General features: G+C 41.2%; 1 protein-coding gene across 1 annotated transcript in view; it reads right to left on the minus strand.

Moving 5' to 3' along the window:
- Nucleotides 1-8,344: 8,344 nt before the first annotated feature.
- Nucleotides 8,345-26,806, minus strand: part of MSRB3 (methionine sulfoxide reductase B3) — a 162,153-nt gene continuing 143,691 nt past the window's right edge. Inside the window, exons 6-7 of the mRNA XM_058557707.1 lie at nucleotides 20,165-20,262; nucleotides 8,345-11,478 (exon numbers count right to left, since the gene is read on the minus strand). Coding sequence (XP_058413690.1) covers nucleotides 11,320-11,478; nucleotides 20,165-20,262 — 257 coding nt within the window. The 3' untranslated portion in view covers nucleotides 8,345-11,319. The remainder of the gene's footprint in view (nucleotides 11,479-20,164; nucleotides 20,263-26,806) is intronic.

The raw sequence follows: 26,806 nt of genomic DNA on the forward strand, positions 1-26,806 counted from the left end.
AAGATTGATAAATTTGACTACATTAAAATTAAGAATTACTGTTCACCAGACACAAACCATAAAAGTCATCAAAAAGAAAGTGAAAAGATAAGCAGCAAACTCATCCTCTATGAAATATCAACTCACCCCTGCTAACAATGAACTTCTTCTAAGGATCTATTTGTGTCTTGAGTTATTAGCAGCTGATAATACGAGACTGTTGCAGTGAGTCTAACATTTAGATACCAAGTGCCCAGAACGGGAAAACAACACTTAACACTTTTTTCAGTGATGTTTGGCATCACATAACACTCAATGTGCTACTTTATCAGCGTTCAATAAAGGTAATTATTCTTGTTTAGTAAACTACGAAAGACTGCATACCAGTTGTTCTTCCTGCCCTGATGAAAGTACCTAAAGTAACATGAAAAGAAGATGGCAACGTGCTGAAATGCATTTACGGAAAGTAAATACCGTTGGAAGATGCAGAGAAAACACGCTGAGGAGATGAAGAAATGAGTGTTGGAACACATTACATAGTGCTCTGCAGTCACGGTAAAGTGTGTTTCTATCATGTCTCAGCTTCTGGTATTTGCTGGATTTTGCTTCAATAATGAAGAACTCCTTGTTTGTGAGCCAATAAAGGAAAGATGAAAGTAATTATTTAATAAACATAACACTTTATGGGAAACTTTAAGTCTGACCACTAATGAGATAGCTGCTTTGACTAGAGTGTTGGAGAAAGGAATGGATTCCACGAGAACGTTTCAGAAAGAGCTTGGCACCTGAAAGTCACCCCCTTCACCATTTATGCAGACAAGCACTCTCACCAGGGACTGAAGCCAGAAGTATGACAGTATGTCATTGGTGTGGTTAATTTTATAAAAACAAGACACAGAAATATGGTGAACCTTTGTAATACTTTGCAGGGAGACAGATAATCGCTATGAAAATATTTTAAACTTGCTGGCTATTTCATGGAAGGGTTATCAATCTTCAACATGAGGTGGTTTTTTTTTAAGTTCCAAATTTTCCAACATTTTCTGTGATGACAAGCATCTGTTAGTAGTCTGCTATCTAACAATTAACTTTGAAAAATACACTCAATCCATTCCTTTCAGGTAAAAGTGACATCTCAACAATGAATAACTGCTTCTTTAAAAAAATTCAGGTTCTGGAGGGAGGATTTTGAAAATGGATATTTGGAACTGTTTCAATTTTTATGTGATTTTTATTGCCAAAAAAGATGTATGTGTCTTACCTTAAAGAATCTTTCACATCTGAATGCTTAAGAAACTTAGGATCAGAATTTTAAAATCTGTTTTCAACCCTGTTGAATGGATTTGCTAAGTATTTTTTTTAAATATGTGAATAATTTGTAATAAAACCTAAGTGACATCTGGGAATATGAAGATCCACGAACCAAAATTCCACAGACACTTTTGTACACCGGTGGTTGGGGTTAAAAAGTGCGTATCACGATCCATAAGTGAGTCCCTGGTGCACCATTGCATTTGGGATGTCGTTGTGGAATGTAGTTTTCAGTTACATCAACCACTTAAGCAAGTATTAAAATAAATTGAACTTAGATCCAGACCTTCAAACATTGTTTCACGAACTGTTAAACCCAGATTTGTAAAAATAGTGATGTATTCAAATCACACTGCTCTCACTAAAAATATTACTTAAAATCTTAATATTTTAGTAGAGGTAAAAATATTTTTGGTACCATTAAAAATAACATTAAAATTATTTTTAAATTGTGTTTTAAAAACTTTTATATTACTTTTTAAAATTTTTCATTTTTGCATATATTTTAGAATATGCATGCTATATTACTATAGTGCTAGATGTAGATAATTTAAAAGTAAATGCCCATACTGGGTGTGCATGCTCAAGAAATTTTATTTATAGAGCTGCAGGACCAAAAAGTCTCCATTTAAGGGCAGGAAATTTAGAGTCAAATGGGCCTCTCTTTGCCCTGACACTTTCTAGATATATAATCACGGTGACGTTATTTAACCTCCTTGTGCCTCATTTTCCTCATTTGTAAAATAAAAATAATATTATTTACCTCAGGTGTCAGAAACCAAATACTTACAGGAGATAGTTACATTTAAAAAAAGTCATGTGCCAGGGCCGGCCTGGTGGCATAGTGGTTAAGTTCATGCGCTCTGCTCCAGCAGCCCAGGGTTCATGTGCCAGGATCCTGGGCACAGACCTGCACACTGCCCATCAAGCCATGCTGTGGCCGCGTCCCATATACAAAGTAGAGGAAGATGGGCACAGATGTTAGTTCACTGACGATCTTCCTCAAACAAAAAGAGGAAGATGGGCAACAGATGTTATTAGCTAAGGGCCAATCTTCCTCACCAAAAAAAAAAAAAAGTCATATGCCTCCATAGTCTATATTTTTCCCCTTTTGGTAGAGACAGGGATAAAAAAAATTGTCCATTATGAGAAGCACTTATGCAGTATACATACAAAGATAAATGGGAGCCCATTGGATGCAGTGAGGCTTGTGACAAACTGGAAATGTCATCCTCACCTCAAGCACTCAACTGCTACTCAGTACTCTCTGATAGCTATTCAGAATTTCCAGATTTTCCTCTACTCAAAAGAATCTGGAAATTTGGATTTTTATGTGAGATCTCCTGATTTTTAAATATATTGGTGAAAAGATGCTCTTAACAAGCTGTAGGCAAAGAAAACACACCTTCAGCTTCCAGTGTGACTTCCATCCTACCCAAAAGATCCAATGAGATCATGAATTTTATCCCCGAGTTTAGCCTCTCATCAATGCTGGGGGTAGGCAGTAGTTGTGATCTGTTAGATTAAGCTCCTAGAATGATCATGAAGGGGAAAGAGGTTTGGCGACACGGACATTGCCCAGAGGACGGATCTAGGTGGAGTGTTGGAAGAAAGGATGAGGCAAGGCAAAGAAAATGAAAGGGGAGAGGAGAGGAAATGACTTTCATCATCTGTTTTGCTTAGAGCTGCTTCTAACTACCTTCTGTTCTGTGCATTGAACTACTAAGATGATTTATTCAAAGCACCTGTCCTCAAGAGGCGCTCCAAAACTGGTGAGGGAGATAATTTTCAATGCGATGAACTCTAGAATCAAAGCATAGACGATGATAGGATTACATTTGTGCTAGGGGAGGAAAGGAAATTGGGAATGCACTTCATAAAAGAGATGCTACGTCTGGGTTTGGGGGATGACCCAAGTCTACCACTCAGAAAAGGCAGAACAGACACTGCAGGCAGAAAGTATGTGCCACGCAATTGTGAGAAGAAGTCTACAGTGGTTGGGAGTGGGGTGGGGAAGGGGAGGTGAGAGATGAGGCAGGAACGGGCAGGGTGCAGCCAGATTGTGAAGGGCCTCTGTAGGGTCTGCTACAGTGTGTTTGCACCACATCCCAGAGTGGCTGCAGCCAGATGACCACATTTATAGTACTTTAAAAAGATCCCTGGGTACACTGTGGAGTCTGGAAGGAAGGGAGGGAGTCTGGAAGGAAGGGAGGGAGCCTGGAGACAGGAAGCCGGTTTGACAACTGCTGCCGTGGTCCAGATGAGCTCATGATGGCGTGCCCATGAACAGAGGGAGCAGGACAGAGCTAGAAGCAGCTTTGAAAGACTTGGCCAAAGCTGCTTTCTCCTTAGATGTGCTGGACATAGAGGAGGCTGAAATGACCACTGGGACCTCTTTCTAAGATCCTCAAGAGGAGCTCCAAATCTGAGCTCCAAACCTCCTCTTCCTTTTGGTTCTCTCTCGATATATAGATATAGATATAGATATAGATATAGATATAGATATAATTTCTCTCTCTCTCTCTCTCTCTCTCTATATATATATATACACTTTTTTTTTTAACGAGGATAAACGTTTTAAAAAGGAGAGGGGAGGCAAACGAAAAAGCACCTTATCATGAGACGATCTTAGAAAACCACTCCTTATCAAAATAACCAGAAGTATATATGAAAAAGTTACAGCCCACAAAAGTCCCTGGCTAAATAATTAGTCTCATGCTCTCTTGTTTCTCTGGACTGCCTTGTTTTATTCTCTTCTATATGAAATGCCACACAGTCTTCAAAACTCAGCTTCCGGTCCATTTCTGAATGAAGCCTTCCTTGACCGCCAGCCTCTCCGCTACATCCCTTTCCCATAGCACAATTCATTCTTCTCCCCCACGGAACTCTCGTGACTCAGTAACCCTGTGCAACATTCCAGTATTGTGTGTAATTAGCCGTGTGTCTGTTTTTCCAGCCAACTGAATGCACCGAGTCTTACTCAGTTTGGTGCGTCTTACTCAGTCTCGCACAGTGCTAGGTGCCCTGGTAAGTGCTCGATAAGTGTGTGTGTAATGGAGGACCCTTGTACAAGGGGGAGAAGCAGGTAACAGTAGAAATAGCAATTTTTTTGATGCTATTAGTTGGTAAGGTAAAGTTTGTCATAGTACCTAGTGGGGAAAAGACTTGGCATTTGTAAAATTTTGACATGACCTGCAATACATATTAGAATCCTGGGATTTGGTACTGAGGAAAAAAAACAGTGGAGATTTGAGGAGATCTCTAAGTTTTTTCCTTAAGGTCTCCTTGCCTTTTCCCAAAGGGCCTAAATAGAAGTCTTGGGTGTAAAGAACCATGAACACACTGGCCATGTGTGGGGAAAAGGCCCCTCCTATGTAATTGGATATAAAAAAAGAAAATTTGTCTTCGAGAGGCACAGGATTTTGGCTGAAGTTCAGCCACATACCTATTCTAAGCTGAATTTGGGTATAGCCCTAATAATTACAGTTACTCTTTAGGAAAAGAGCCCAAGAGGTTTACCTGGAGATTTTTTCCAGATGGAAGCAGGTATGTGAGAAGCACAATAATGAAGATGTAAACCGGATGAGGCCGTTCATGCCCCATCGTCTTCTCTCTGATCGCTTGAATGTAGGAGATGTTCCCCAGCAATAACAAGGATGATGCAACGCAGCCACCTAACAAACACCAGATGCCTGACTAGCCTTACAAGCTGTAGTGTTGAAGAGAAGCGGGGTGAAAACCCAAGTTTGAATGCCAGTTATCAATCTGTCATGAACCGATATCAAACAGAAACAAACCTCTTTATTCCGTCAGTTCCTGGGATAGGGCCATCATATGCCCTGCAGACCTGCTCTGGGTACAGTTAGAGCCCTCGGGAATCTGTCCCCCTCCTTTAGTCTCTGAGTGCACAGTCTCACTGACTTAGTGACATCGGTAAGGACCCCCCATCTCCATCCCCGGGGCTCTACATCTTTCTAGATGAGGAGAGATTATCTGGATCAGCTGCCAGAAATGGAATATTCTGATCAAATTTATGTTTAGTATCACCTCTATTCTTTCTTTTCTCCATATGGATCCAGAAGGTGGCTTATTCTTTTTCCTGTGGTAGCTAGAAATTATTAGGAGTATTAAAGTTAGCCCCCAGGAAAGAAAAAAGAAACTCTCCATTACTGAAGTGTAGAAAAATCAAGGTATACGATGCTTAATTAGCCCTCTCTGAAATAAGGCAGTCACACTGCAGAATATATTCTGGAAGGGCAAAGTGTAATTAATTCTAAATAAATAAGAAACGATATGAACAGATTTTTCTGCTCGTGTAAAATGTACCTGCAACTGAACACTATCCACACAGCCAGTATCTACACTGGAGGCATTCAGTGTTGAGTCGGAAGTATAGCCTTTGAAGCCTCTGAACAAACTTGGATTTCCATTTGGGCGTGTACCAGCTATGTAACTAGTCTTAACAGTGCTGAGCTTTAGCTCCACACCTGTAAAAGGGGGATAAGACTACCTACCTCACATTAGAGATGATGGATCAAGTGTCTGACTTATGAAGACGACTTGATACACAATACCACTAAGGTAAAAAGAAGTCTGGTGTGAGATGGCAGGCCCCAGGAATAAAGCTTCAGGCACCGCACCATCACTGCTGCAACTCTCTCCTGTGCTAATAGGTACAACCTCCTTACTTTGCTTTCTAGTTATTTCCACACCTTTCTATACCCTTACCCTGTCAGTACAGTGCTGGAGTAAGCACCTAATAATTACTAGTTGACTTGCTCTGCTGCTTCTTCCTGAAAACGTGTCAGGTTCCTGCCCAGCCTGGATGGCAAAATGGACCAGGCTGTGTTTGCTGGCAGTGGTGGTGGACACTGCAGGGAGAGGAAATGTAAACTGCCAAATAAGAAGGAGGTTCCTCGCATCCACAATCTGACAAGTTAGTGTGGTTCTATAACCAACCTGAAAATTGGGAAAATCTCATGTGGGCTTGGGGCTCTGACTTGGTTCCCAAATCTCTCCATGGCCTTAGCCTATGATGGTTCCATAACAGCCCCTTGCTCGCATGACAGACTTTCAGGTGTCTGGGGTCAAAGCTGCCTGGTTTAGACCCTACAGTCATCTCCTGGCCAATTCCTTTCCAGGTTGGTCCAGAACAAGGCTGGCCTCTGGCAGTAAGTGGATGGGAAGACTTCCTGCCAGAATATTCTTCTCTGGCATGTGGCACTTTTTCAGGTCCCAAAACAAAATGGTGACATTTCTGTCAGTTATACACTGCACAATAAACTTTGGTTAGAAGTCAGGATGGGGTGCTTGTAAGCCTGTCCCCAAAGACAATTTTATATTTGATCTTTTTTGTATGCCAGCAACTTCTAGAAGTCATTTCATTGTTAAGATCTGGGTAATGACAGCAGTTTTCTGACAAAAAAAGAGTCACGATTCGGGTACATGGCACCTTTGCAAAAATCTCTTGATGATTTAAAAAAAAATACCTTGATGAATGTACAGGTACAAGGCAATGGAAGAGATAGGAAAGGTCACATGAATTTACGCACCAAGATCTGTTCTCCAGTTCTCGGGATTGCTGACCTGAATCCCGACATGGACCTGCTGCAGTTCTCAAGGGGCCTGGTGAGCACCACTGGGGCCCCCAGGTTCAACCCAGAACGCCGGGTTCAGGTGGCAGTGGCTCACCAGGACAGGCTAGTCCTCCAGAACAAGACAAATGAGAAGAGAGGAGCAAGAACTTCCTTCAAGCTGGAAGGCATGAAGCTTTGGGAAAACTGTTTGATCCATCTCGATAGAAAGACAATCAGTGATGACAAAACAAGCCATTTTTGAAAGTCATATTGAAATGTTTTTAAAATTAATACTAACTGAAGTTTTCTCACTAAAAGTTCCAAGGCAGTGGTTCTCAAACTTGAACAAGCAACAGAATCACATGGAGGGCTTGCTAAAACACAAATTGCTAAGAACCCTGCCCGCCCCCCCAAATTTCTATTGCAGTGAGTCTGGGAGAGTGCCTGAAAAATCTGTGTTTGTCCCCAGGTGATGCTGATGCTGCAGTCAGGGACCACATTTTGAGGAGCACTGTTCTAAGGTACACTACATGAAATTGCTGGCCTGTGAATTTGAGGATCCCAGGAACATGATGTAAAGAATTGGCTGAAAAACAAAAGTCCTCATCACCTCACTTTTCCTCCCCAAAATAAACAACTCAACAAAACAAACCAAAAAATGAAAATAAAAAAATTTCAACAACCAATAATACTATATCCCAACTCTTCCGTAGAGATGACTTTTAAAGGTGAATTCATCTGTGAGCAGTGGGGAACTCCTAATCTATTTCCCTAGAGACCAATCCTTGGCAACAGTGTAAGTTTCCTGTCAAATTCTTTAACAGAAGCCTAGGCATCAGCATGGTACCATTCCTGCATTTTTTCTATGGAGTTATGATAAGGTCCTATATTTTAAGCACAAAACATACATAAGCTGCTGAAGATTTTGCTGAGGCGAGGTGAAGATTGAGTAATTCTGCAAATGTTTCCCTTTCCACCAATCTTTCAGATCCCTGGAGGCCTTTCCCGGGGCCTGGGGTATGGAGAGTTGGACTCAATTCTACTGTCAGAGGCCCAGCTTGCAAAGGACCTATCAGATAAGAGGCCCTCCGTACCAACCACAGACATGTCAGCTGGGTAAGGAGGTGAACAGAGGCCCTCCATACCAACCACAGACGTATCAGCTGGGTAAGATGGTGAACAGAGGCCCTCCATACCAACCAGAGATGCGTCAGCTGGGTAAGGAGGTGAACAGAGCCCCTCCATACCAACCACAGACTGTCAGCTGGGTAAGGAGGTGAACAGAGCCCCTCCATACCAACCACAGACTGTCAGCTGGGTAAGGAGGTGAACAGAGCGGTCTACGGCAAACTCCAATGGACTATCCACGTATCTGAGCTAAAAATAAGAGGAGTCTTCAGGAATCAGAGAAGAAAACATTCTTATAAAGAAATTTTATTGCATAAGTTTTGTATACAATAAACATAGGAAAAGGGTTTTTTAATGAAAATTTCATATCATTTTTCAAAAGTTTTGAATTGTTTGGAGAAAAATTATTACAAAGCTATCTAAGGCAAAAAGAATATTTGACCTTCAGAACAAATGATAGTCCCTTTCATCATATTCCATAGTTAAAGCAAGGCATTTTCAATTCAATTAACATGGAGAGGCTTTTAAATTGCTATGTCATTTGCATTAAGAATTTGAACGCATCTAAGAAGTGAAAAGTTTAAACACATGGAAATGTTCTCTAACACAATGCATACTGCTGTTTTCTTCAGATCTGTTCTCATAACCGTATGGACGGACTTTTTACACACCAGCAGAAACCTGCATCTCCTAACAGTACAGTAAGGCTGGAGTGCAGAGAGGGAAAGGCCCATGCATTTCCTACCTTCAGTGGCAGAACTCCCACAGATCACATACACCTCGCCATATTGACTCAGTTCATTGCACTCCATATCCTGCACAAATAAATCTAGTGCTCGACAGCTGACATTATTGCTCACTGACGTTCCAGTAATATATTTCTTTAACATAAGACAGAAATATACTGAAATTTGATACCACTTAAACTCAAAAGCAACGTGGAATTAAACCACATGCATATACCCGCTGTTTTTTGTTTTGTTTTGTTTTGTTTTTGGTGGATGTTGCATTTTTCTTAAAGTTGATGCTGGAAAACGTGGTAGAAGAAAAACTGGCTTGAAACAAAGACTGAGGATTAGAAAAGCAGTTTTTTGAGAGAAATGTTAAGCCTTACAACCAACATGAAGGAACAGTGAGAACCCAGCGTCTCTGGGGAGAGGGAAGAAGCCCGGCATTTATCTTCCTCATCTGCCCCAACACTGTGGCTTGTGTCCAGCGGACCCCGGGGCAGGCCACCATATGCAGCTGGAGCCATGTGAGAAGGGCTGTGTGTGCCCCTAAGGATGGACTGTGCAGTGTGACAGGAACTCCTGGGAGACCCACTTCTTTAGCCAACCCCACATGGGATCCTTGGGTTGCTGGGAAATGTTGGGGCTCCTCTGTGAGCTTGGGAAGGCTTCTAAGATGGTCTGGATGCTTGGGCTTCAATGGTCTTAAATTTTACATCTCATTTCTAGAGGATAGTGGAACCAGCGAGTTCCAGAGGGACCCCAGGGCTGAGATGAAACATTCTGGGAGCTGAGGGAGGAAGAACGTAACTCATCTGGAATCCCCAAGTTGTAGCATATGTGACAATGAAGAGCCACCAGGATGTCGGGACCTCACCAGGAAGTGTTTGCAGAGACATAGAAGAATGTGGACGTGACCACATTGACATTCTGATTTGTCACAACTTTTCATTTTAATTTCTCATGACTTTTTTAAAATTGTCAAGTGTCCTTCTTATTTTTGTCTTGGTGCTTATAAGAAAAAATGCCAGTATTCATAAGCTTTCAAAGATTAACAGAAACAATATTTTTTAAAAACTACATTTCAGGATTCGCATTCAAGCTACAAACACAAGATATACCAGTCATAAGCTACTCCTTCACACCTGGCCATGGCAATATCAACTGAAATCACCGCCAGTCATACCTGGGAAATCGGATTGTGCACAATGACGTCCATTCCACCAGCCTAAATGTTACAAAGCAACCGCACAGAGCTTCTCAGAGTAAAACCAGCCACACTGCTACAAAGCAAACTTCTGGCTCCCGGCTCCGCTGTTTCCATACCAATCAGCTAAGTCAACCTCCTCTGCTTCCTTCCATTTCAAATGCCTGGGCTTCAGCCTTTGAGGCAATTAGAACCAGATCAGTTTAATTTTATAACACTGATCTTTATTATATAGCAATGTAGTAATTTTGCCCTGAAAGTGTCAATTATTTTACAAATACTGTAAGTCCCAGTTTATACATGAAGAATAGGCGTGGAGAGGCTAAATGGCTTGTCCCTTGTCACACAGCAGATTAGCGTCAAGGGCGGGACTTGAGCTCCTGGCTATTTCTATTTTAACCGCCAACATCTTTCCAGAGGTCACCTGAACTTGTGCACGAGGTCCCCCGCTTGGGGCTCTGTCTGTTACTTGCAGTATCTTGTCAGCTCTTGCACCTGGCACGGGTATTTCAGTCCCCAGGACCTCCTCCTTGGTCTTCTCTGCTCTCTCTTATTTCTGCTGCCCTGATGAAGTGTGGTGTCCCCAATATTCTATTTTAGACAGGGGAATTAACCAAGACACCCTTCCAGCTGCAGACAGGATTGGGTGTGGGGGACGGACGTGTAAAAGGCAATGCCAGGTGCTCTTCTTTGTGACCTTTGGGCAAAATGGGGCTCAAGATTTTACAGTTGTCTTACATTCCAATGTTTTCAATGGAAAATAAAATAAAAGAAAGGCCTAACCGTGAGGTAATGTTTACTTCTCTGCCATAACACTCGGTGCGCCCCCTCAGGTCTGGCAGCAATTTAACATAAGGAAAGACTTTAGACCTTCACACCCTTTTAGCGAGAATAAACGACCTTAGCTCAAACTTTCCACAAGGCTGAGAAGTCTCCTAAGACATCACTCCGTCCTTATCTTAGGTAGAGCTGCACCTCCGGCCAGGTGGCTCGCAGGTCTGCATGCCCGGCACTCCCGAGCTCCGCTCTCTGCTCCGCCTGGAGGTCTTGTCACGTGTGAAGACCAAGCACCTTGGGCCTCTTAAGCAAGGGGAAAAAAAAATCTTAAAAGAAGCTATGTGCTCAAAGAAAATAATGCCAAATGGTATCTAAGCGACTTGTGAAGAAGTTTCACAAAACTATCTTTGTTCGCTAAAGTTATAAACAGTTCCAGATCTAGTCAATAGCAAAATACGTTGACTGCCAGGGCCTCTGTTTAAGCAAAAGAAGAAAAATATCCATAGCACAAAACTGCCCTTATATTTTTTGAAAAAATATATCTAAGATAGACAATTCGGATCGTGAAATAAGCTGTGCGTTAAGTACACTTGCTCCGGCGCTCTCCCTTCGTCTACAGCTCCGTCTTGTCCGCCTGGGCCGGGCTGCCCGCCCCGCCGCCAGCGCCGCTGCCGTCCGCAGGTGTGAAAGACAGGGATGCCGAGTTGATGCAGTATCTTTTGCCCGTCGGACGAGGTCCGTCATCAAAAATGTGCCCAAGGTGAGCCCCGCACTGGAAGAGAAGAGCGAGCTGTAAGGGAAGAGCACGTACAAAGCCGGCTTTGAGAGGAACTCACATTAAGCCTTTTAAATAGATGACCAGCCTGGAGGGAAATGACAGAAACCATCGTGGATGATTTCTAATCCGCCTGTCAATAGCTGCAAAGATGGTTTCTGGCAGGCTTTGCACCACATGCTGAGAATAAAAAACGCTAGAATTGTGCGTATCAGAAATCATTTAGGAGCCACTGCATTTTTTGATCTGTGAAGTCTCTCAGCCAGTTGAAAAATGACTGCAGTAATTTTATGAATTGAGTTGACCCTTGATCTCCCCTTGTAAGAAACATGGCAGCATAAACTCTCTCCCTCTTGGCATTACTTCTGGCTTTGGATGGGTGGGTTTCAGATATGCAGAAATCCACTGTAAAAGATACTGTTTAACTGGCCATGACGGAGGTGATGTTTGCTTTCATGGGCAGTAAAACTTAACATCAGACAAGCGCTGGATGTTCCTGGAACCTAGCAAAGCGACGGCAAGGCTCAAGAGATTTATGTCACGGTCACCAGGACTGCAAGTATGCTGAATGGAAACCTCGAGAGTCCACAAGCTCGTTTTTTTCTGGCTTCCAATAGGTGGAGCGCCGTGCTGGCTTCTTTACCCGCGTGAACTATATTACGTAGAGAAGGAATAAGCTGTTTAGCTCAAATCCATGCTACTGACTATCTAAAAAGCTGGGGAAGGAGAAGAGGCCCAGAATCCAGACAGAGAGAGGAGGAGGGATGGCTGGTTATGATGGTGTTTAAGTGAACTCCAGCCAGAGAAAATGTCTCCAGAAAGGCTGGCTCACTGAATACGCCCTGCACTAAGGGCTCTGATGCCCGGTACTGCTCCAGGAGACGACAGCCTCTGTCACACTTACCATCTCCCTCCCTTTCTCAGCAGGGACAGGGGTGAAGGATATGGAGACCTTAGTGCACCACATTCAAATAGGCTGTGAGAACACATCATTCGTCACACAACAAAGAAACCAAAGCCTGGGGCAAATGACTTCCATTCATTCATTTAGCAAATATCTATGGAGCTCCTGCTACATGCCAGGCAATGTCCCAGACCCTGGAGACGGGCCATAGCCCCGGGCCTCATGGAGCTCATGTCCTAGCAGGAGAGGCAGACAATACACAGGAAAGAAGGAAATGGAAAGGATAGCAGGTGGAAACGCATGCTAAGAAGAAAAAACGAGGAAGTGATCTGGAGTGTTAGGGCTGGGGGCTAACATTGCTGGGGGTCAGGCGGCTTTTCCAGGGTGACTTTGGAATAAGAACCTGAAGGAAGTGAAGAAGAGCATATCTAGGGGAGAGTATTTCGAGCAGACGGAAGAGTCAAGATTTAGGAAACAACACGAGAGAAGAGGCATGTAGATGATTTATTAATTCTTCTCACTGTGCTCGTTTGGTGTAGAAAATACTTATAAATTGCAGGGAAAGAAAGTAGGAATTGACAAGGGGACGGGGCTAAGATACCAAATGGAGATGATGAGAGAAAAGTGAGGGACTATGCTCATTACAATGGAAAGAACTAGAATCTCAGTTTCCCCATTGAAAGTGCTAAACTCAATTCTCAAGTGTTCTCTAGTTATTAATAAATAGCACAAATAGCAACTTTAACTACATGGCACTTCCATGTTAAAAGTGCATTCTTACTTTACTGCCAACATACCACATCAGCTTATTAAAGAACTAAAAATGAACCCTGAACTGATTTGATCTATTGCCTGGAAAATATGAAACAGGCCTACAAAACAAATCTTGCATTATTTTACTACATTCTATGCAGGTTTAGGTAATATCAAGGCTGACAGCTCAGATTACTTTTTCTTTCTATAAACATTTGAGGCCAAATTTTCAGGCATCAGCAGCTAAGATGCACCAGTAAAATTACATATGCCTACCCAATAGACACAAGAACACACGGCTTTCTGCATGCCAACAGAGTCAGCATGCAGGCCAACAGGAACCAGAGTGCTCTCGGAGACCAGTGTGTGTGCACAAACATTGCTCTCACAGCCAGTTCTGGCACACTGATCACCGGGCATCTGAGAGGTGGAGGGTTCACACAAAAGCCTCAGATAGGTTTTGTTTTAATGAGAGAATACAGCTATCTGGGCCAAATAAATGATATTGTTTTTATTAATCATCTCTTGGGCATATTTAGAAAATAGATCTATCTATCTTACTCCAAAATAAAGCATGGTAAGGATATACTTGAAGTCATTTAGGAGTATTTATCCGGTCTTCATTTCCCAAATCATTTTTTTAAAATCCAAATTAGAGTAATTTAATCTGCTGAACTGAGTCAGTTATCAGTCTGCAGTTTCATTTGCTCAATCTGGAACTAGTCTTTTGGTTAAACAGAAGGGAAAATACAGATTCTAGATGTCCCTAATCTAGGCAAAAGAAAAAGGAAGGGAGGCGAGGAAGAGCGATTATAGTTTAGGAAAAGGCAACAAAAACCATTTGCAAACAACTATGTGGGTTGGGGATGGGGTGGGGAAATCCTCAGAAAAGCTGTGAGTCCCCTAAAAATGACAGTGACAGCTTCATCATGCTTACCACAGGTGTTCTGGAAGCTTCACACCAGGCTCAGATCACTGAGGGAGGAGCAACATTTCAAAGCATAGCAAGGTGTTCATTTAAACCTGTGCCACCACATACATGCCCGCCCCCTTGCCTGCAAAGCTACAATGCCACCTGTCTGGCGGAAGCCCAACCACACAGCGCCATTTCTGCTTCCTCCTAGGGACACCCAGGCTCCCACAAAAGACTATTGCCCGGTTTCCTTTAAAAGTGCCTGAGCCCTGAAGGCTCCTCCCTGCAGGGAACGCACATGGAGCCCATTCTTTCCAGCTCCTACCCCTGGACGGAGGCTGGGATGATGAATGGAAGTTGTCAGTGATGCATTGTTTCTTTAGCCGCCTGCGAGCTCTGCCTCTCCGGCCCCAGCCAACTGGCAATGTACTGGGCTCTCTCAGCACACCTGGTTGTAACTGAAACAAACTGGGTGCCCGATGAAGAAATTTCTGAAACCTATTGTTAATGATTTATTTCAGGGCCGACTCTTGGGGGTGCATTTGGAAAGCTGTTTTAAAATGGTTATGTATGTCTTCATTTTACAGGTAAAATACAAACTATAACTAAATATTCCAGCTCTCATCCTGAAAAAGCTCGAGATAAGGGTTCAAAAGAAAATTTTTAAATGACTACAAGAATCCTTTATCACCTAAGCCCCCCACTCAGAAAAGCCGGCACCTAAAGAACCTGCAGAGAAAGAAGGGAAAGACACCTCCCCCCAAAAAAAAAGAGTATTGAGCATCAAATTTAACATAATTCTTTAAAATCTGCCTGCAATTCTCCTCTGTCTGCATAAGACACACAAATAGTGCATTCAACGCTTTTACATAGTTGTGCACTGATGTATTTCCAACTGTCCTAGAGGGTTTTCTCCTGGCCATTTCTAGGATGTTTTGGGCTTTATTATTGTCATTTTCTCTTAAGTGTTTGATCTACAAGATGAAGCAGTTTCAAAGCAGGGCCTTTACACTTGGGCACGTGGGGCAGGATGGGAAGGAGGAAAGATTTTAAGAAGAAAAGCAATTTACTTTGCCAGTAGTATCCTGTGTTCTCCCACCGTTATTGAAGACACTTGTGTGTAAGTAGGGCTCTTTTCCTCTCTGCCTGTGATATTAATCATTTGCCAAGGAAATGATTGTGAAGTCACCAGTTTAGCGTTATGATTTTACTGAAAGATCAAGAAAAAGAGAGATGGGCTGTGAGTCTGAAACCCTATTGTAACACATGGGCATCTTTAATCATCAGCAATATATGAGCTGTCATCTGCAAAAGATTAATAAGGTTTGGGGTTTTACCAAAAACTGATGAACTTTTGAAAAATACTCCGTATTGGTAGATATTTACCTTTCTGTTGATTTGGCTGACTTAGAACAAATTAACAATGATCTAAAACAAACTTAAGGGACTCTATCATAGATTCAAGCAGTAATAGCAGCAGTCATAAATAGATTCCAACTTGGGTAAACTCAGAGATCTGATGGTTTCCTTAAAGATTATTACAAAAAGTTAAGCGATTTATTGGTCTCCCATTTGCTGCAGATGTAGAATTTTGATCTAAAGAAGGAAGAATTCCCCAAGTACTTCCAGGAGGGACTTACTTCGCTGAACTACAGCTTAAACCATGCAAATCTTATCTTTTTGCACTGAATTTAAACTCCTGACAAAGTGTTGTTGAACAGGCTGGGCTTGGAGGATTAAGGAGAGGCTGACAAACAATTATTGACAGTAGTCAGCGATACTGGATCGCAGCAATGTATTTCATCACTAGCTGAAAAATGTAAATTAAACAAAATTAAAGAAAATTTTTTAAAACTGAAAATTGTTAGGAAACGGCGACAGCCAGGGGAAGACACATGTGCCCAGCCAAGTGGGCAAATGTAAGACAAAGATTTTCTTTGAAAGAGATAACTGGAAGATAAGTCCTCAATTCAGTAGGTAGAATAGTAAAAGAAAACAAATATGGTTGCAACAAAACTCAGAATATCAGAATGTAACAGGGTAACATTTCCTCCACCAGTAGGAATCCTAATGAAGGCAGGGGAGGATCCCCACCTCCTTGCTTTTTTCCGTGCTGGCAACTTAAAGATCAGGACCTGACTACAGTATTTCTCTGAAAAGTGATGATGGTACTGAATCAATCTTAACTTTCATGATAAATTTTACTAAAATATTATTACCTAAGAAGTCACTGGACACATGGAAAAACTACAGTGTAGTGTAAAGAGATGACAGCCTACAGCTCCCAATGTGTTTACAATTTCCACTCAAATATCAGGCCTAATTCACTGCATGGTGTGATTCATATCACAATTTAAAAAAATAAAATAAAAAGGAGAAGAAGAATCCTAAGTACTAGAGCAAGAATTAGGGACCAATACACCAAAAAAATATCACCATGTTGCCAGGCAAGCAGGGTGAGTCTGCTGGTTTCATCCATGGAGCTCAGTTCATTTGTATAAGTTGGCAGTAAAAGGGTCTTCATGTTTAGACACCCCATCTCTACCACGAGAGAAGTACTCCACATAACATGCCCAACTGATTGTGTCCATGAGATACTAAAAGCATCTAACATTCTTCATAACACAAACCACATTGATGCAATTCAGTCCAGAGAAAAGACAAGCCATGTGAAATCAAAATACAACAAGAATTTTAGAAAGAGGAGAAGCAAATCAGAGAAGTTTCCCATACTGTTACCATCAAAAAGGAAAAAAAAAAAAAAAAGGAGAAATTGGGAGTAAAAGAAGTAAAAGAAAAAGTAAAGTAAAAGAAGATAAACTGATGAAAAAGTGCTAAGAATGAGGAATTAGGAAGTCAAATACAAATGGTTACTCTAGTATGGAAACCATTAAATCAGTTATTTTTTCTTCAAGTCAAGATAAAAAGGATGAATGATAAAATGGAAAGAGAAAACTAAAGAAAAATGTAAAACAAAAGGAAAATAAACGTGTGTGTGCAACACACAAAAAACAAAGAAATTGAAAGACACCCAACGCACTTTAATTTCATGAACTCTTACCGCACATATGTGGCAGGCATCCCCTGCTCTGTCCACACGGGGAAGAATCCAGCAAACGTATCATTCTTTATGGCTGGAACTCGATTATTTTCTACATGGAACTTCGCAAAGCATGTATTTTTACATATACCTTGATGAACAAATTTCCCTCCCTCTTCTCTTTAAGACTTTTATTTAAGAGTCAAACGCTTTCTAAATATGAGAAGTAAAAGTAGTGGAAAAAGAAGTCGAAGATGAGTAAGTCAGTGTTAGTTCTTCACCCAGCTGTTAGGAAAGGGACCAGAGAATAGTAACAGTCAGCTAGGCCTTTAACCAAAGGGCCGAGAGCTATGCCTGGGTTAGCACGACACCTCTTATTAATGTTGCCTAATCCTGGCTCAGTTTGTGGTTTTATTTCTCTTTGGCCACTGTAGGACATCTTCATAATGGTCTTTTCTTGACCAATACTGATGTTATCTCTGTGGCTGCCACAGAGAAAGGAGGAAGTTTATTCCAACTGTGAATTTTAAGAATTAGTCACACAGACATCAGAGAGTAGGGCCTTAAGGAACATTATTATCTTATGCCTCACTTTTCTTTGCGTGTGTGTGTGTGTGTATGTGTGTGTGTGTGTGTGTGTGTGTGTGAGTGTGAGGAAGATTAGCCCTGGGCTAACATCTGTTGCCAATCCTCCTCTTTTTGCTGAGGAAGATTGGCCCTGGGCTAACATCTGTGCCCAACTTCCTCTACTTTTTATATGTGGGACACCTGCCACAGTATGGCTTGACAAGCAGTGCGTAGGTCCGTGCCCGGGATCCGAACCCCAGGCCCCCGAAGCAGAGCGCACAAACCCAACCACTACGCCACTGGGCCAGCCCCTCCTGTGCCTTTTTTATTTGGTTTTCATAGGACTCAATGTTTGAAAGTGGGTTCTGAGTGAAAAGGAGAATAGCAGTCATATAACGGGCCATTAAGGCAGCTTAAAAAAAAACAACTGTTAGCCTTAAAAGAGGTTTACTAAGTGCTATGTACCAAGTTACAAATTACTACCATCCTACCCAGTAACTTTTTGGTCAAATATTTTAGACTCCTAGGTAGATAGTCACAATTTGCTTTTGCGGCAGTTGTAAAAATGTCTATTAAAACTCAATTGAATTCAAAACTGAATTGAATTAAACTAACTGCTGAGGAATCATGGATTTGTTTCTTTTTTCTAATTTCAATGTGACTCTTTATGGTGCATTTATCTATCTATCTATCCATCCATCCATCCATCCATCCATCCATCCATCCCTCCCTCCATCTATCTATCCATTCATCCATTCATTTATTTATCTATCTTAGCCCCGTAAAGAGCTCTGGAGCTAAACGCCCAAATTGAAGTCTCAGTTCTGCCACTTAAATCCGCGTAAATTTACACAAGTGTAATTGCCTTCCTTATGGCTGTTTCCTCAACTGTAAAATGAGAGAGAATAACAGTATCCACTTCAGAAGGTTATTGTGAGCATTAACCAGGGGAGCTTTCAAAAATGCTAATGTTCGGGCCGGCCCGGTGGCGCAACTGGTTAAGTTGCCCGTGCTCCGCTGCGGTGGCCCAGGGTTCACCGGTTCGGATCCCGGGCGCGCACTGACGCACCGCTTGTCAACCCATGCTGTGGTGGCGTCCCGTATAGAGTGGAGGAAGACGGGCATGGATGTTAGCCCAGGGCCAGTCTTCCTCAGCAAAAAGAGGAGGATTGGCAGATGTTGGCTCAGAGCCGATCTTTCTCACACACACAAAAAAATGCTAATGTTCAGGCCTCATCCAGACCAATGAAATCAGAATCCCTGGGGGGTGAAACCCAGGATCAGAAATTGCCACTGTCTTGCTCAGAGACTCACATCTGAGAAACAAGAGTGAAGTGAAAATATGAAGTCTGCTTTTCAAGGGAGAGAGTGGTCCTCATACTTAAAAGGCAGTCAACTTGCCAGCCTTATTTAAAAAAAAAATGCAAACAGAAATTCATCAGATGGTTAAGTTCAAACCAATCTCCCTCCCTACTTGGTAGCCAATAAGCTCCCTACTCCCTAAACTCTCGGCCCCGATGAATGGGTTAAACGGCAGGTAAAGAATGCTGAGGGAGGCCCTCGTGGCCATCGCGTCCCTATTACAGCCCCTTTTCCCTCTGACCTGTGCAACAGACCTCCCCCAGCCAAACACTCCGGTATCAATGAATGTCCGTGCCACAACGCTCAGACTTTCATCTCACTATTTCAACAGACGAGAACAGGACTACCTACTCTAGAAAAGAATACGCAGTTGTTCCCATTCTGTGTACAGGAAGGCTCTGGCCACGTCGCTGGGTTTGAGCACAAAATATCCACAAGTTTAAGTCTCTTGATTGGGATGACAGGTTAACAATTTTTGCTTCCTCCTCAACATATGCTCATTTTCTCCCTTAGAGTCAGCACTAAGTTGGTTAGAGCAGGGTGGAAGGAACGAGACAGAACATCCTTGGAAATGAGGACAGGTCTACAGACTAGAAGTAGAGGAGGAATCACCTTATCCCGTATCCCACTCCGCCCTCATGCAGCTCCCACTGAACTTCCTCTCCCGACGGCCATTCTCGAACATCCCTCCTCGCACGTACCCAAGGAAAGCTGTTTCTGAGGTCTTTGTTGACTGTGTTTGGATCATTACCATTAAAGGTATTATGACTGAACAGTGGGTACACAGAACTGCAGGGAGAGTGGAATTATCTGAACATCAGGTGATGTGAGGCCACGTAATGAAATCTTCACATGCCCTAAGAACAGCCCATTCCCCGTGTATCGAGTCAATGGAAGATGATTTTTCCTACCAAAGGTTTTGTTAAATAGTGTTGAAGCCAATGACTGACATTTAACTGGACTTGCTAACCACCTGAAGACTGAGATGTCATTAGAACTGTATGGAGACTTCATCGTGCTTGTCTGCCCCTTTGGTGTTCAGTCATGCCACCTTAGCTGCTACGTTTAGCACAACCAGGAGTCTTGAAAGTGTTTGCATGGCAGAGTGAGCAGCATATTGGGTTTTCGGGTGGGGTTAACTGACCTGGGAGCAGCTTGTTTCCACCCTGTGCATCCCGTAGGAAAAGTCGTCTGTGAGTGTGATTGCGTCCGAGCTGATCACGTCGTGGAATGAAGGCCAACCTGGGGCAGAGGGGGCACAAGAACCAAAAGAGGGGGGAGAGAGACACAGCCTTGGGTTAGAACGCAATTTTAAAGAAATACTAAGCCAAGAATGGAAATCCTTAGTACATGAATCATGCTTAACTTTTTCAACCTGAAAAGAAAAAAAAGGTCAAAAGCTGAAGGATAATACATTTTGCAAGAGTGCAGCTGTTTTCTAAGAGTAACCGTTTCCCCACATTCAGATTAGAGTTGCACTGGGATTTTATGTTTCATGAGACATTCTCAGACCATCCAGTAGCTTTCTAGAGCATGCCTGAACTTCCAAAGCTCTCTCTCACCAGCTTCTCTTCTCTCGTCTCTTCAGAGTCCCCGGGCATGGCCCTGAAGCACCGTGAGTCTTACAGTGAGATGTTTTCCAAAACACAGTCCAATCGGTCTGGCTGTTAACTTTTCAGCTAGTCCACGCCTCTTTAAGAAGCATGCCCTTTCGGTACTTAGTTTGGACGGTTAAAATACAAAAAAAAAAAAAAAAAAGAATATTCTGTTGTTTCCATCTTAATCTAATTTTTCGGGACAGGGGATATCTGGAAGGCATAGCTTCTGTCTATTTTATGGGCAAGAGGCTTGCTCACTTCCTAGGAGAGTCACAGAGCAGCGTTCCTCAGGCAACTCTAGGTAGCACCTTCTCTCAAATAGCATCTTGTTCCAATTTTCATTTATTCTAATGATTTTTAAAATATGCACACAGCTTTAAGAAACTCAACGGTAAGTGGACCATAAGATTGTACAAACGTTTATGAGTGTACCGTCGGGTTTTATGTTCAGTGCTTATGGGCGTGTTTTTACAGGTTTCCAGAAAATATGTCTGGAGTGGCTGAGCTGAAGCCTGCATCCCTGAAATAATGAAAGAGGTGCGATGTTGCTGAATTGCTGTTGCAAATTTTTTTCTTTTTCAGGAGCCAAATTTATTCCTGCACAAAGGAGGAAGCCCTTTAAAAACATGGTGCTTTGCGTTAACACACCTAGTGAAAGAAAACAGAATGCAAACTTCAACAATATGATTTCCAGTTTCAAACAAAACAAATTAGCTCAGGCCAAGTTTTTACGAGAAACCCCTCCAAGCTCCCCACCCCCCACCGTGCAGGCGACAGTGCGGCTTTCAGCGTCAGTGCGAGATTTAACACTTTCCAATTTCGTGATTTGAGTTCAAGATTGCTGCGAATCACCAGGAAAACCTTAACTTTGTGGACATAACATTCCAAAAACTAATCATGCTAAGACACACGAGTATTCTTCAGAAAACTCATTTCTCCCTATTTTCTAAATTCTAAAGAGAATCTGAATACATTCCAGGCTATAGTACTTGGTTTATAATGATTACTTGACACATTTAGGTGTTCTTTGTTCAATGACAGAAGTGCCAGTTGCTAGTAAAGAGAGGTTTAATAGTGATGTTTGAGGACATTGAAAAATAGTCATTTATCTAAGAAAAGAAAGAGAACATTCTGATTTTTTTCAACCTCCCATATCATAACTCATTTGATTGCAGTTTATGGCAACTAATATTATGGGGGGATATATTTGATTCAGTAGTAAACAGGTAAACAGTTAGTAGTTTTTTTATAAATTTACCATAAAGCTAGCCTCCACACACATACATTTTTCTACTTCTAGAATTCAAAATAAATACAGAGAAATATATATAGCATCCCCCGATGCTACCTCTGCATCTTATGTATACTTGTTCTACTTATCACACTGGATTTGTGGTTTATTAGTTTTTGTGCCTTCCTCTCTGACTAGGTGGTGAGCACTTTGCAGGCAGAGCCTGAACTCGCTGAGTTATTCTCACTGCCCACCACGGTGTTCAACACAAAGGCATAGCTCAAAGGTTTATTAAACTGATTTTCAATTAGCCTTAAACAAGCTAGTGGGATGAACACTTGTGGTACATTACAGCGTCCCACAGGAGAGAGAAAGAATACAATCATACTCCCTTTTTTACATACTAAATTAAGAAATATCAATGCTGATTTCTCACCGAAGTATCCAACTTGGCTCAATCACTGTAATGAAGCCTCGTTATGAAGGTGAAGTAGCCTTATTATTGACTTAGGATGGTGAAAGCATGAAGATCATCTAGGTCACTCACTTTCCAGGGTTTGGGGAGGAGGCGGAGCAAGGGGATCAGAAGGATGAGTTACTAGCCAATGTTCCGCAGGCAGTAAGCGCCGGAGGAGCCCAAACCAGAACCAGGGGGTTCTGACTGCAGTCTCCAGTTCTTCTTGTGTTCTTCTTTCTTCCTCAGTAAAAGGCTGAGAGGTTGTTCACTTAAACACTTGAGAAGGAGGGAGGCTGCAGGTTTTAAGAAATATGTTTCCTGCTATGTCTGGATTAGTTGATAGTTACACTGTTGCACTTGGGCCTCCAGGTGGAGGCTGATAATGAACGTATCCCCATAACACCTACGCTCTCACCTTCTCAAGACCCACTGCTCTCACCTTCTCAAGACCCACTGTTCAAAGAGAAAGTCCAAGAGTAATGATGTAAACCATGTAATCTAGTTTGGAACATATAGATAACTTTTTATTCATTTATCTAAACCAACCACAAAGACTTAGCAGCTCACCCTTAGGCAATGATATTGAGAAAACTGTCAATTCTATTTGCAGTTTCTTACTCGTAATTCTTTCCCGATAACTGTGAATCATTGCCTACTAAAGATTTTAGGGAAGGGAGGGAAAACTATAAAACTATACATTTTGTCTCCATGAATTAAATACTTATAGAATTTTCCAGAAGCTATATTCAAGAGTTGAGCAGGGTGAGGTGGAGTGACACAGAGTAGAGATTCTCAAAAGATTTCAATGTTTCTGAGAAAATTGTTGACCCTTGAATAGTTTATTTGTTGTTTACCATGGTGTTATTTAAACATTGGAAGAAACACTAAAAAAAAGATATTTCAAAACTCCCCCAAATTCAGTGTCCTTTTGCACTGTAGAAGAAATGCAGTTTTCAAGATGGACTATTGGATATGTAACCCAAATCTTAATCAGTGGAGACTGACAAGGGCAGCCATGTTGAAGACTATAACCCCACGTGATGGAACACATTTCAAAGGAGAATCATGCCAACTTCACCAAGAAGATTAACAAAGGAGATTGTTGAGTTCTTCTGCTAGGTCTCTCAAAAAAACGAAGCTCTATAGAAACAGAATCCATCAAAAAGGTAAGTCCTATTGACAATTAAACTAAGAAGGACCTTCACCCAAGAATAAATTGGCTTATGGCAGAGAAGGCACAGCGATGACAGCACTTTGAAAGCGGAATTCCCTCATCATGTGAAAGTATTTAAAGGAGGAACTCTTCACTGTTGTAAAAATCCTCAAAGGAAACCCTGCCCCCACTCCTAATAATAAGGAAAGTGCTTCAAAGGGTGATAGGCAAAGACTGAAGCAATCTGGGTCTTGTTGAGAAAATTATCTTGAGCAAAGGGGGAGGGGGGCGGTGTTTATGTCAATTTTGACATTAAAGAAAGATCATCCATCCTCCTTTCTCTAGGATTTCCTTTTTGGTCTTCTCATCTAACAAAACATTATTTGTTTTGGATGCATTCCACGCACTTTTTAAAAGGAAAGTCATGTGAAAATCTGTATAAACAGAGTTGGCTCACCCCACCCCCAATACATCCCTTTGTTTCTATTTGATGAGGTTGGATTTGAGCGTATTATCATTTTATTTCCAAGATTATAAACTTTATCAGCCTATTATTACCAAGAATATCTTATATTGAATAAATAGGCTGTTCCCTTAAAGAATTCTCATCTTTAGATAGCAAACAAATACAGGTACTACAACTAAAGCAGACAAGTTGGAATATGGCAGTTCTGCTTCCATTTTATCCAACCATCAGGCCAAATTACTCTGCAGACCTAACTTAATACTGCTGGTATAATGTGAAGCAAATCCAGAATATGTTCATTTACATCTCAAATATAAGAACAAGTGATCCACTTTATTAATAGTAGATCCTCCGTGCTTGTTACCATCTAACTAGAATGAATTTTTTTAGGTTGCAGTAAAAAGAATTATTTCTTCTCACTCATAACGTAGCTTAATAAAGCTGCTCTGAGTCTACTTGAACCCATAACTGAATAGTGACATAGCTCTCCACAAGTAATGTTCTGTTGACAAATTTTAAATGTTTCACTCGAACTGCCTCCTGAGAAAAAACTTTCTCAGCCCTCTATTCCAACTTTTCCTCCGTCCTTTCAAAAATCTTTGAAACAAGTTGTTAAAACTAGCAACAGATTATAAACAAGCTGAAGCCAATTCCATCTGTAGCACGTCTAGAAAATGTGGCCCTCATTCCCCATTCTTAATTTAACAATGATGGCTATACAGCTTCCATTTCCCCTACATCCTCCCCCAGCCTCCAAATAAAAGTCAGAAACCTTGGTTGTCAGCTACACGACCCATCAGTAGAACATAGCAGAAACTCCTCATGACCAAGAATTCACTGAATTGAAATATAATTACAAATATTTTATCATCTCCAAATGCAAAATCAGTTTGAGTACAATAAATCCCAGTTGGGCTGGGGTGATGGTTTATCAGTCATGATCTATACTTGAGCATGGTTTTGGTGAGACAAGCTGGAGATTGGCAGATCTACATTTTTGTGTGAGTACCAATTCTCACAGCTTTATAATTCTAGCACCATATTTCAAAATTTGTAGCTTTTAGTTTCTTTGTAGCCAGAATCTGTTAACCTCACTGACCACAATTTACCTTATTAGCTACTTCCAGCCAAATAATAAAACTCTCTATGAAGACCCCCTGCTGACAAGAATTGTTTGAAGCTTAGAGCTCTGATTCCTGGCCAATTATTCACTTCATTGACACTACAAGTACAACTTGTATCTCATGTTAAAAAGGATGATTCTCTAGTCCCCCTCAAAGATCAAAAAGTTTAAGTAGTAATCAACCAAACATACGCATGTAGTAGAAAATCAAATAGTGCAAGATGGCTCACAGTGAAATACTCCCTTTCAATTCTCCCCACCCCTGCAGACAATCATGTTTAACAGGTTTTTGGTTTAATTCTAAAAAATATGCTTATGCTGATCTTTCTTGATTCCTTCATTTTAAATCTGTGCTGTCCAATACGGCAGCTACCAGCCACATATCATAATTTAACTTTAAATTAATCAAAATTAAATAAAATTAAAATTTCAGTTCCTCAGTCACACTAGTCACATTTCAAGGTCTCAAGTCACATGCAGTTAATCGCTAGGACATTGGACAACACAGGTATGGATAGAGAATATTTGCACAGATACAGAACATTTCCACCACTGGACAGTGCTGTTTTAGTCATGATAAATTGATTCCCTCTTGTGAAAAGATGAAGATTTAGCACTCATACTTTCACTACTCTTCCCTCTCTTCCCCCTTCTAATTTCTGATGGTTATATTTTTAATTCTTTTAAAACCTTGTTTGGTAATGTCTGCCTCTTGAACTAGAACGTAAGTTCAATAAGAGCAGGAAGCTTGTCTGTTTTGTTCACTACTGTACTGCCCACCACCTCAAAGAGTGCCTGCAACATCAGAGATGTTGCAAAAAACTGATGCATGAACAAACGGATACGTGAGCATCCTCTAGCTTACTATGGTTTGACTCTCCACCCTGTAGGACAGCCTTAGCATCCTGATCCTCCCTCCACTTACTCTGTCCCCCGATTCCAAAGCCCAACCATAATTAAGTCTTCTAGGTTTTTCTATAGATTGATTCTAAGAGTAGAAGACTAATAAACTACATATATGTTGTATTATTATGGCTATATATATGTTGCTTACCATAGAACTACAGAGTACTAGGATTATATTTCCTTCCCTAAGGGTCCAATTATCATAAACCCAGGCCGCCTGAAGTCAAATAGATTTTCCTTTTGTGACACTGCATCACATGTTAAAAGTCATGTCATATTTTCTTTTATTTTTTTGTTTGGGCCATGACTTTATTATACAATTGTACAAAGTTTTCCTGTAATTCAACATTTTAATTTTTGAATTTTTAATTACAAATATTTCAAACATATGTAGAAGTATACAGAGTAATACAATAGGCATCCATGATTTAACAGATATTAACTACCAGATTTAACAGATAACTTTTTTCTATAGTTGTTTCAGATTTTTCTTTTTTTCTAACCAAATGACACAACTACAACCAGATCTGCCTCCAACCTCCTCTCCTACTCCTATACCTCCTGGGGCCTCAAAGATACTTGCTTATGTGCCATCCCCACACTTGTTCTGATTCATTCTCTATATGTGTCTATAGCCATAAACAATATATAATGTTTTAAATGCTTAAAAATTTATATAAATGGCATTGCATCATAGGTATCTCTTGGCAACTTGTTTTTTCACATTATTCCTTGTCTCCAGTTGTTCTTTTTTTTAAATAGCATCATCTTCTTATTTTATAAATGAAATATCATTTCAGATCTCTCTGAGAATATGGATTAGACGGTTGTTTTATTTTAGTTTGTCTCTTA

This window comes from Diceros bicornis, chromosome 17 (genome assembly GCF_020826845.1).
Source record: "Diceros bicornis minor isolate mBicDic1 chromosome 17, mDicBic1.mat.cur, whole genome shotgun sequence".
Taxonomy (NCBI): domain Eukaryota; kingdom Metazoa; phylum Chordata; class Mammalia; order Perissodactyla; family Rhinocerotidae; genus Diceros; species Diceros bicornis.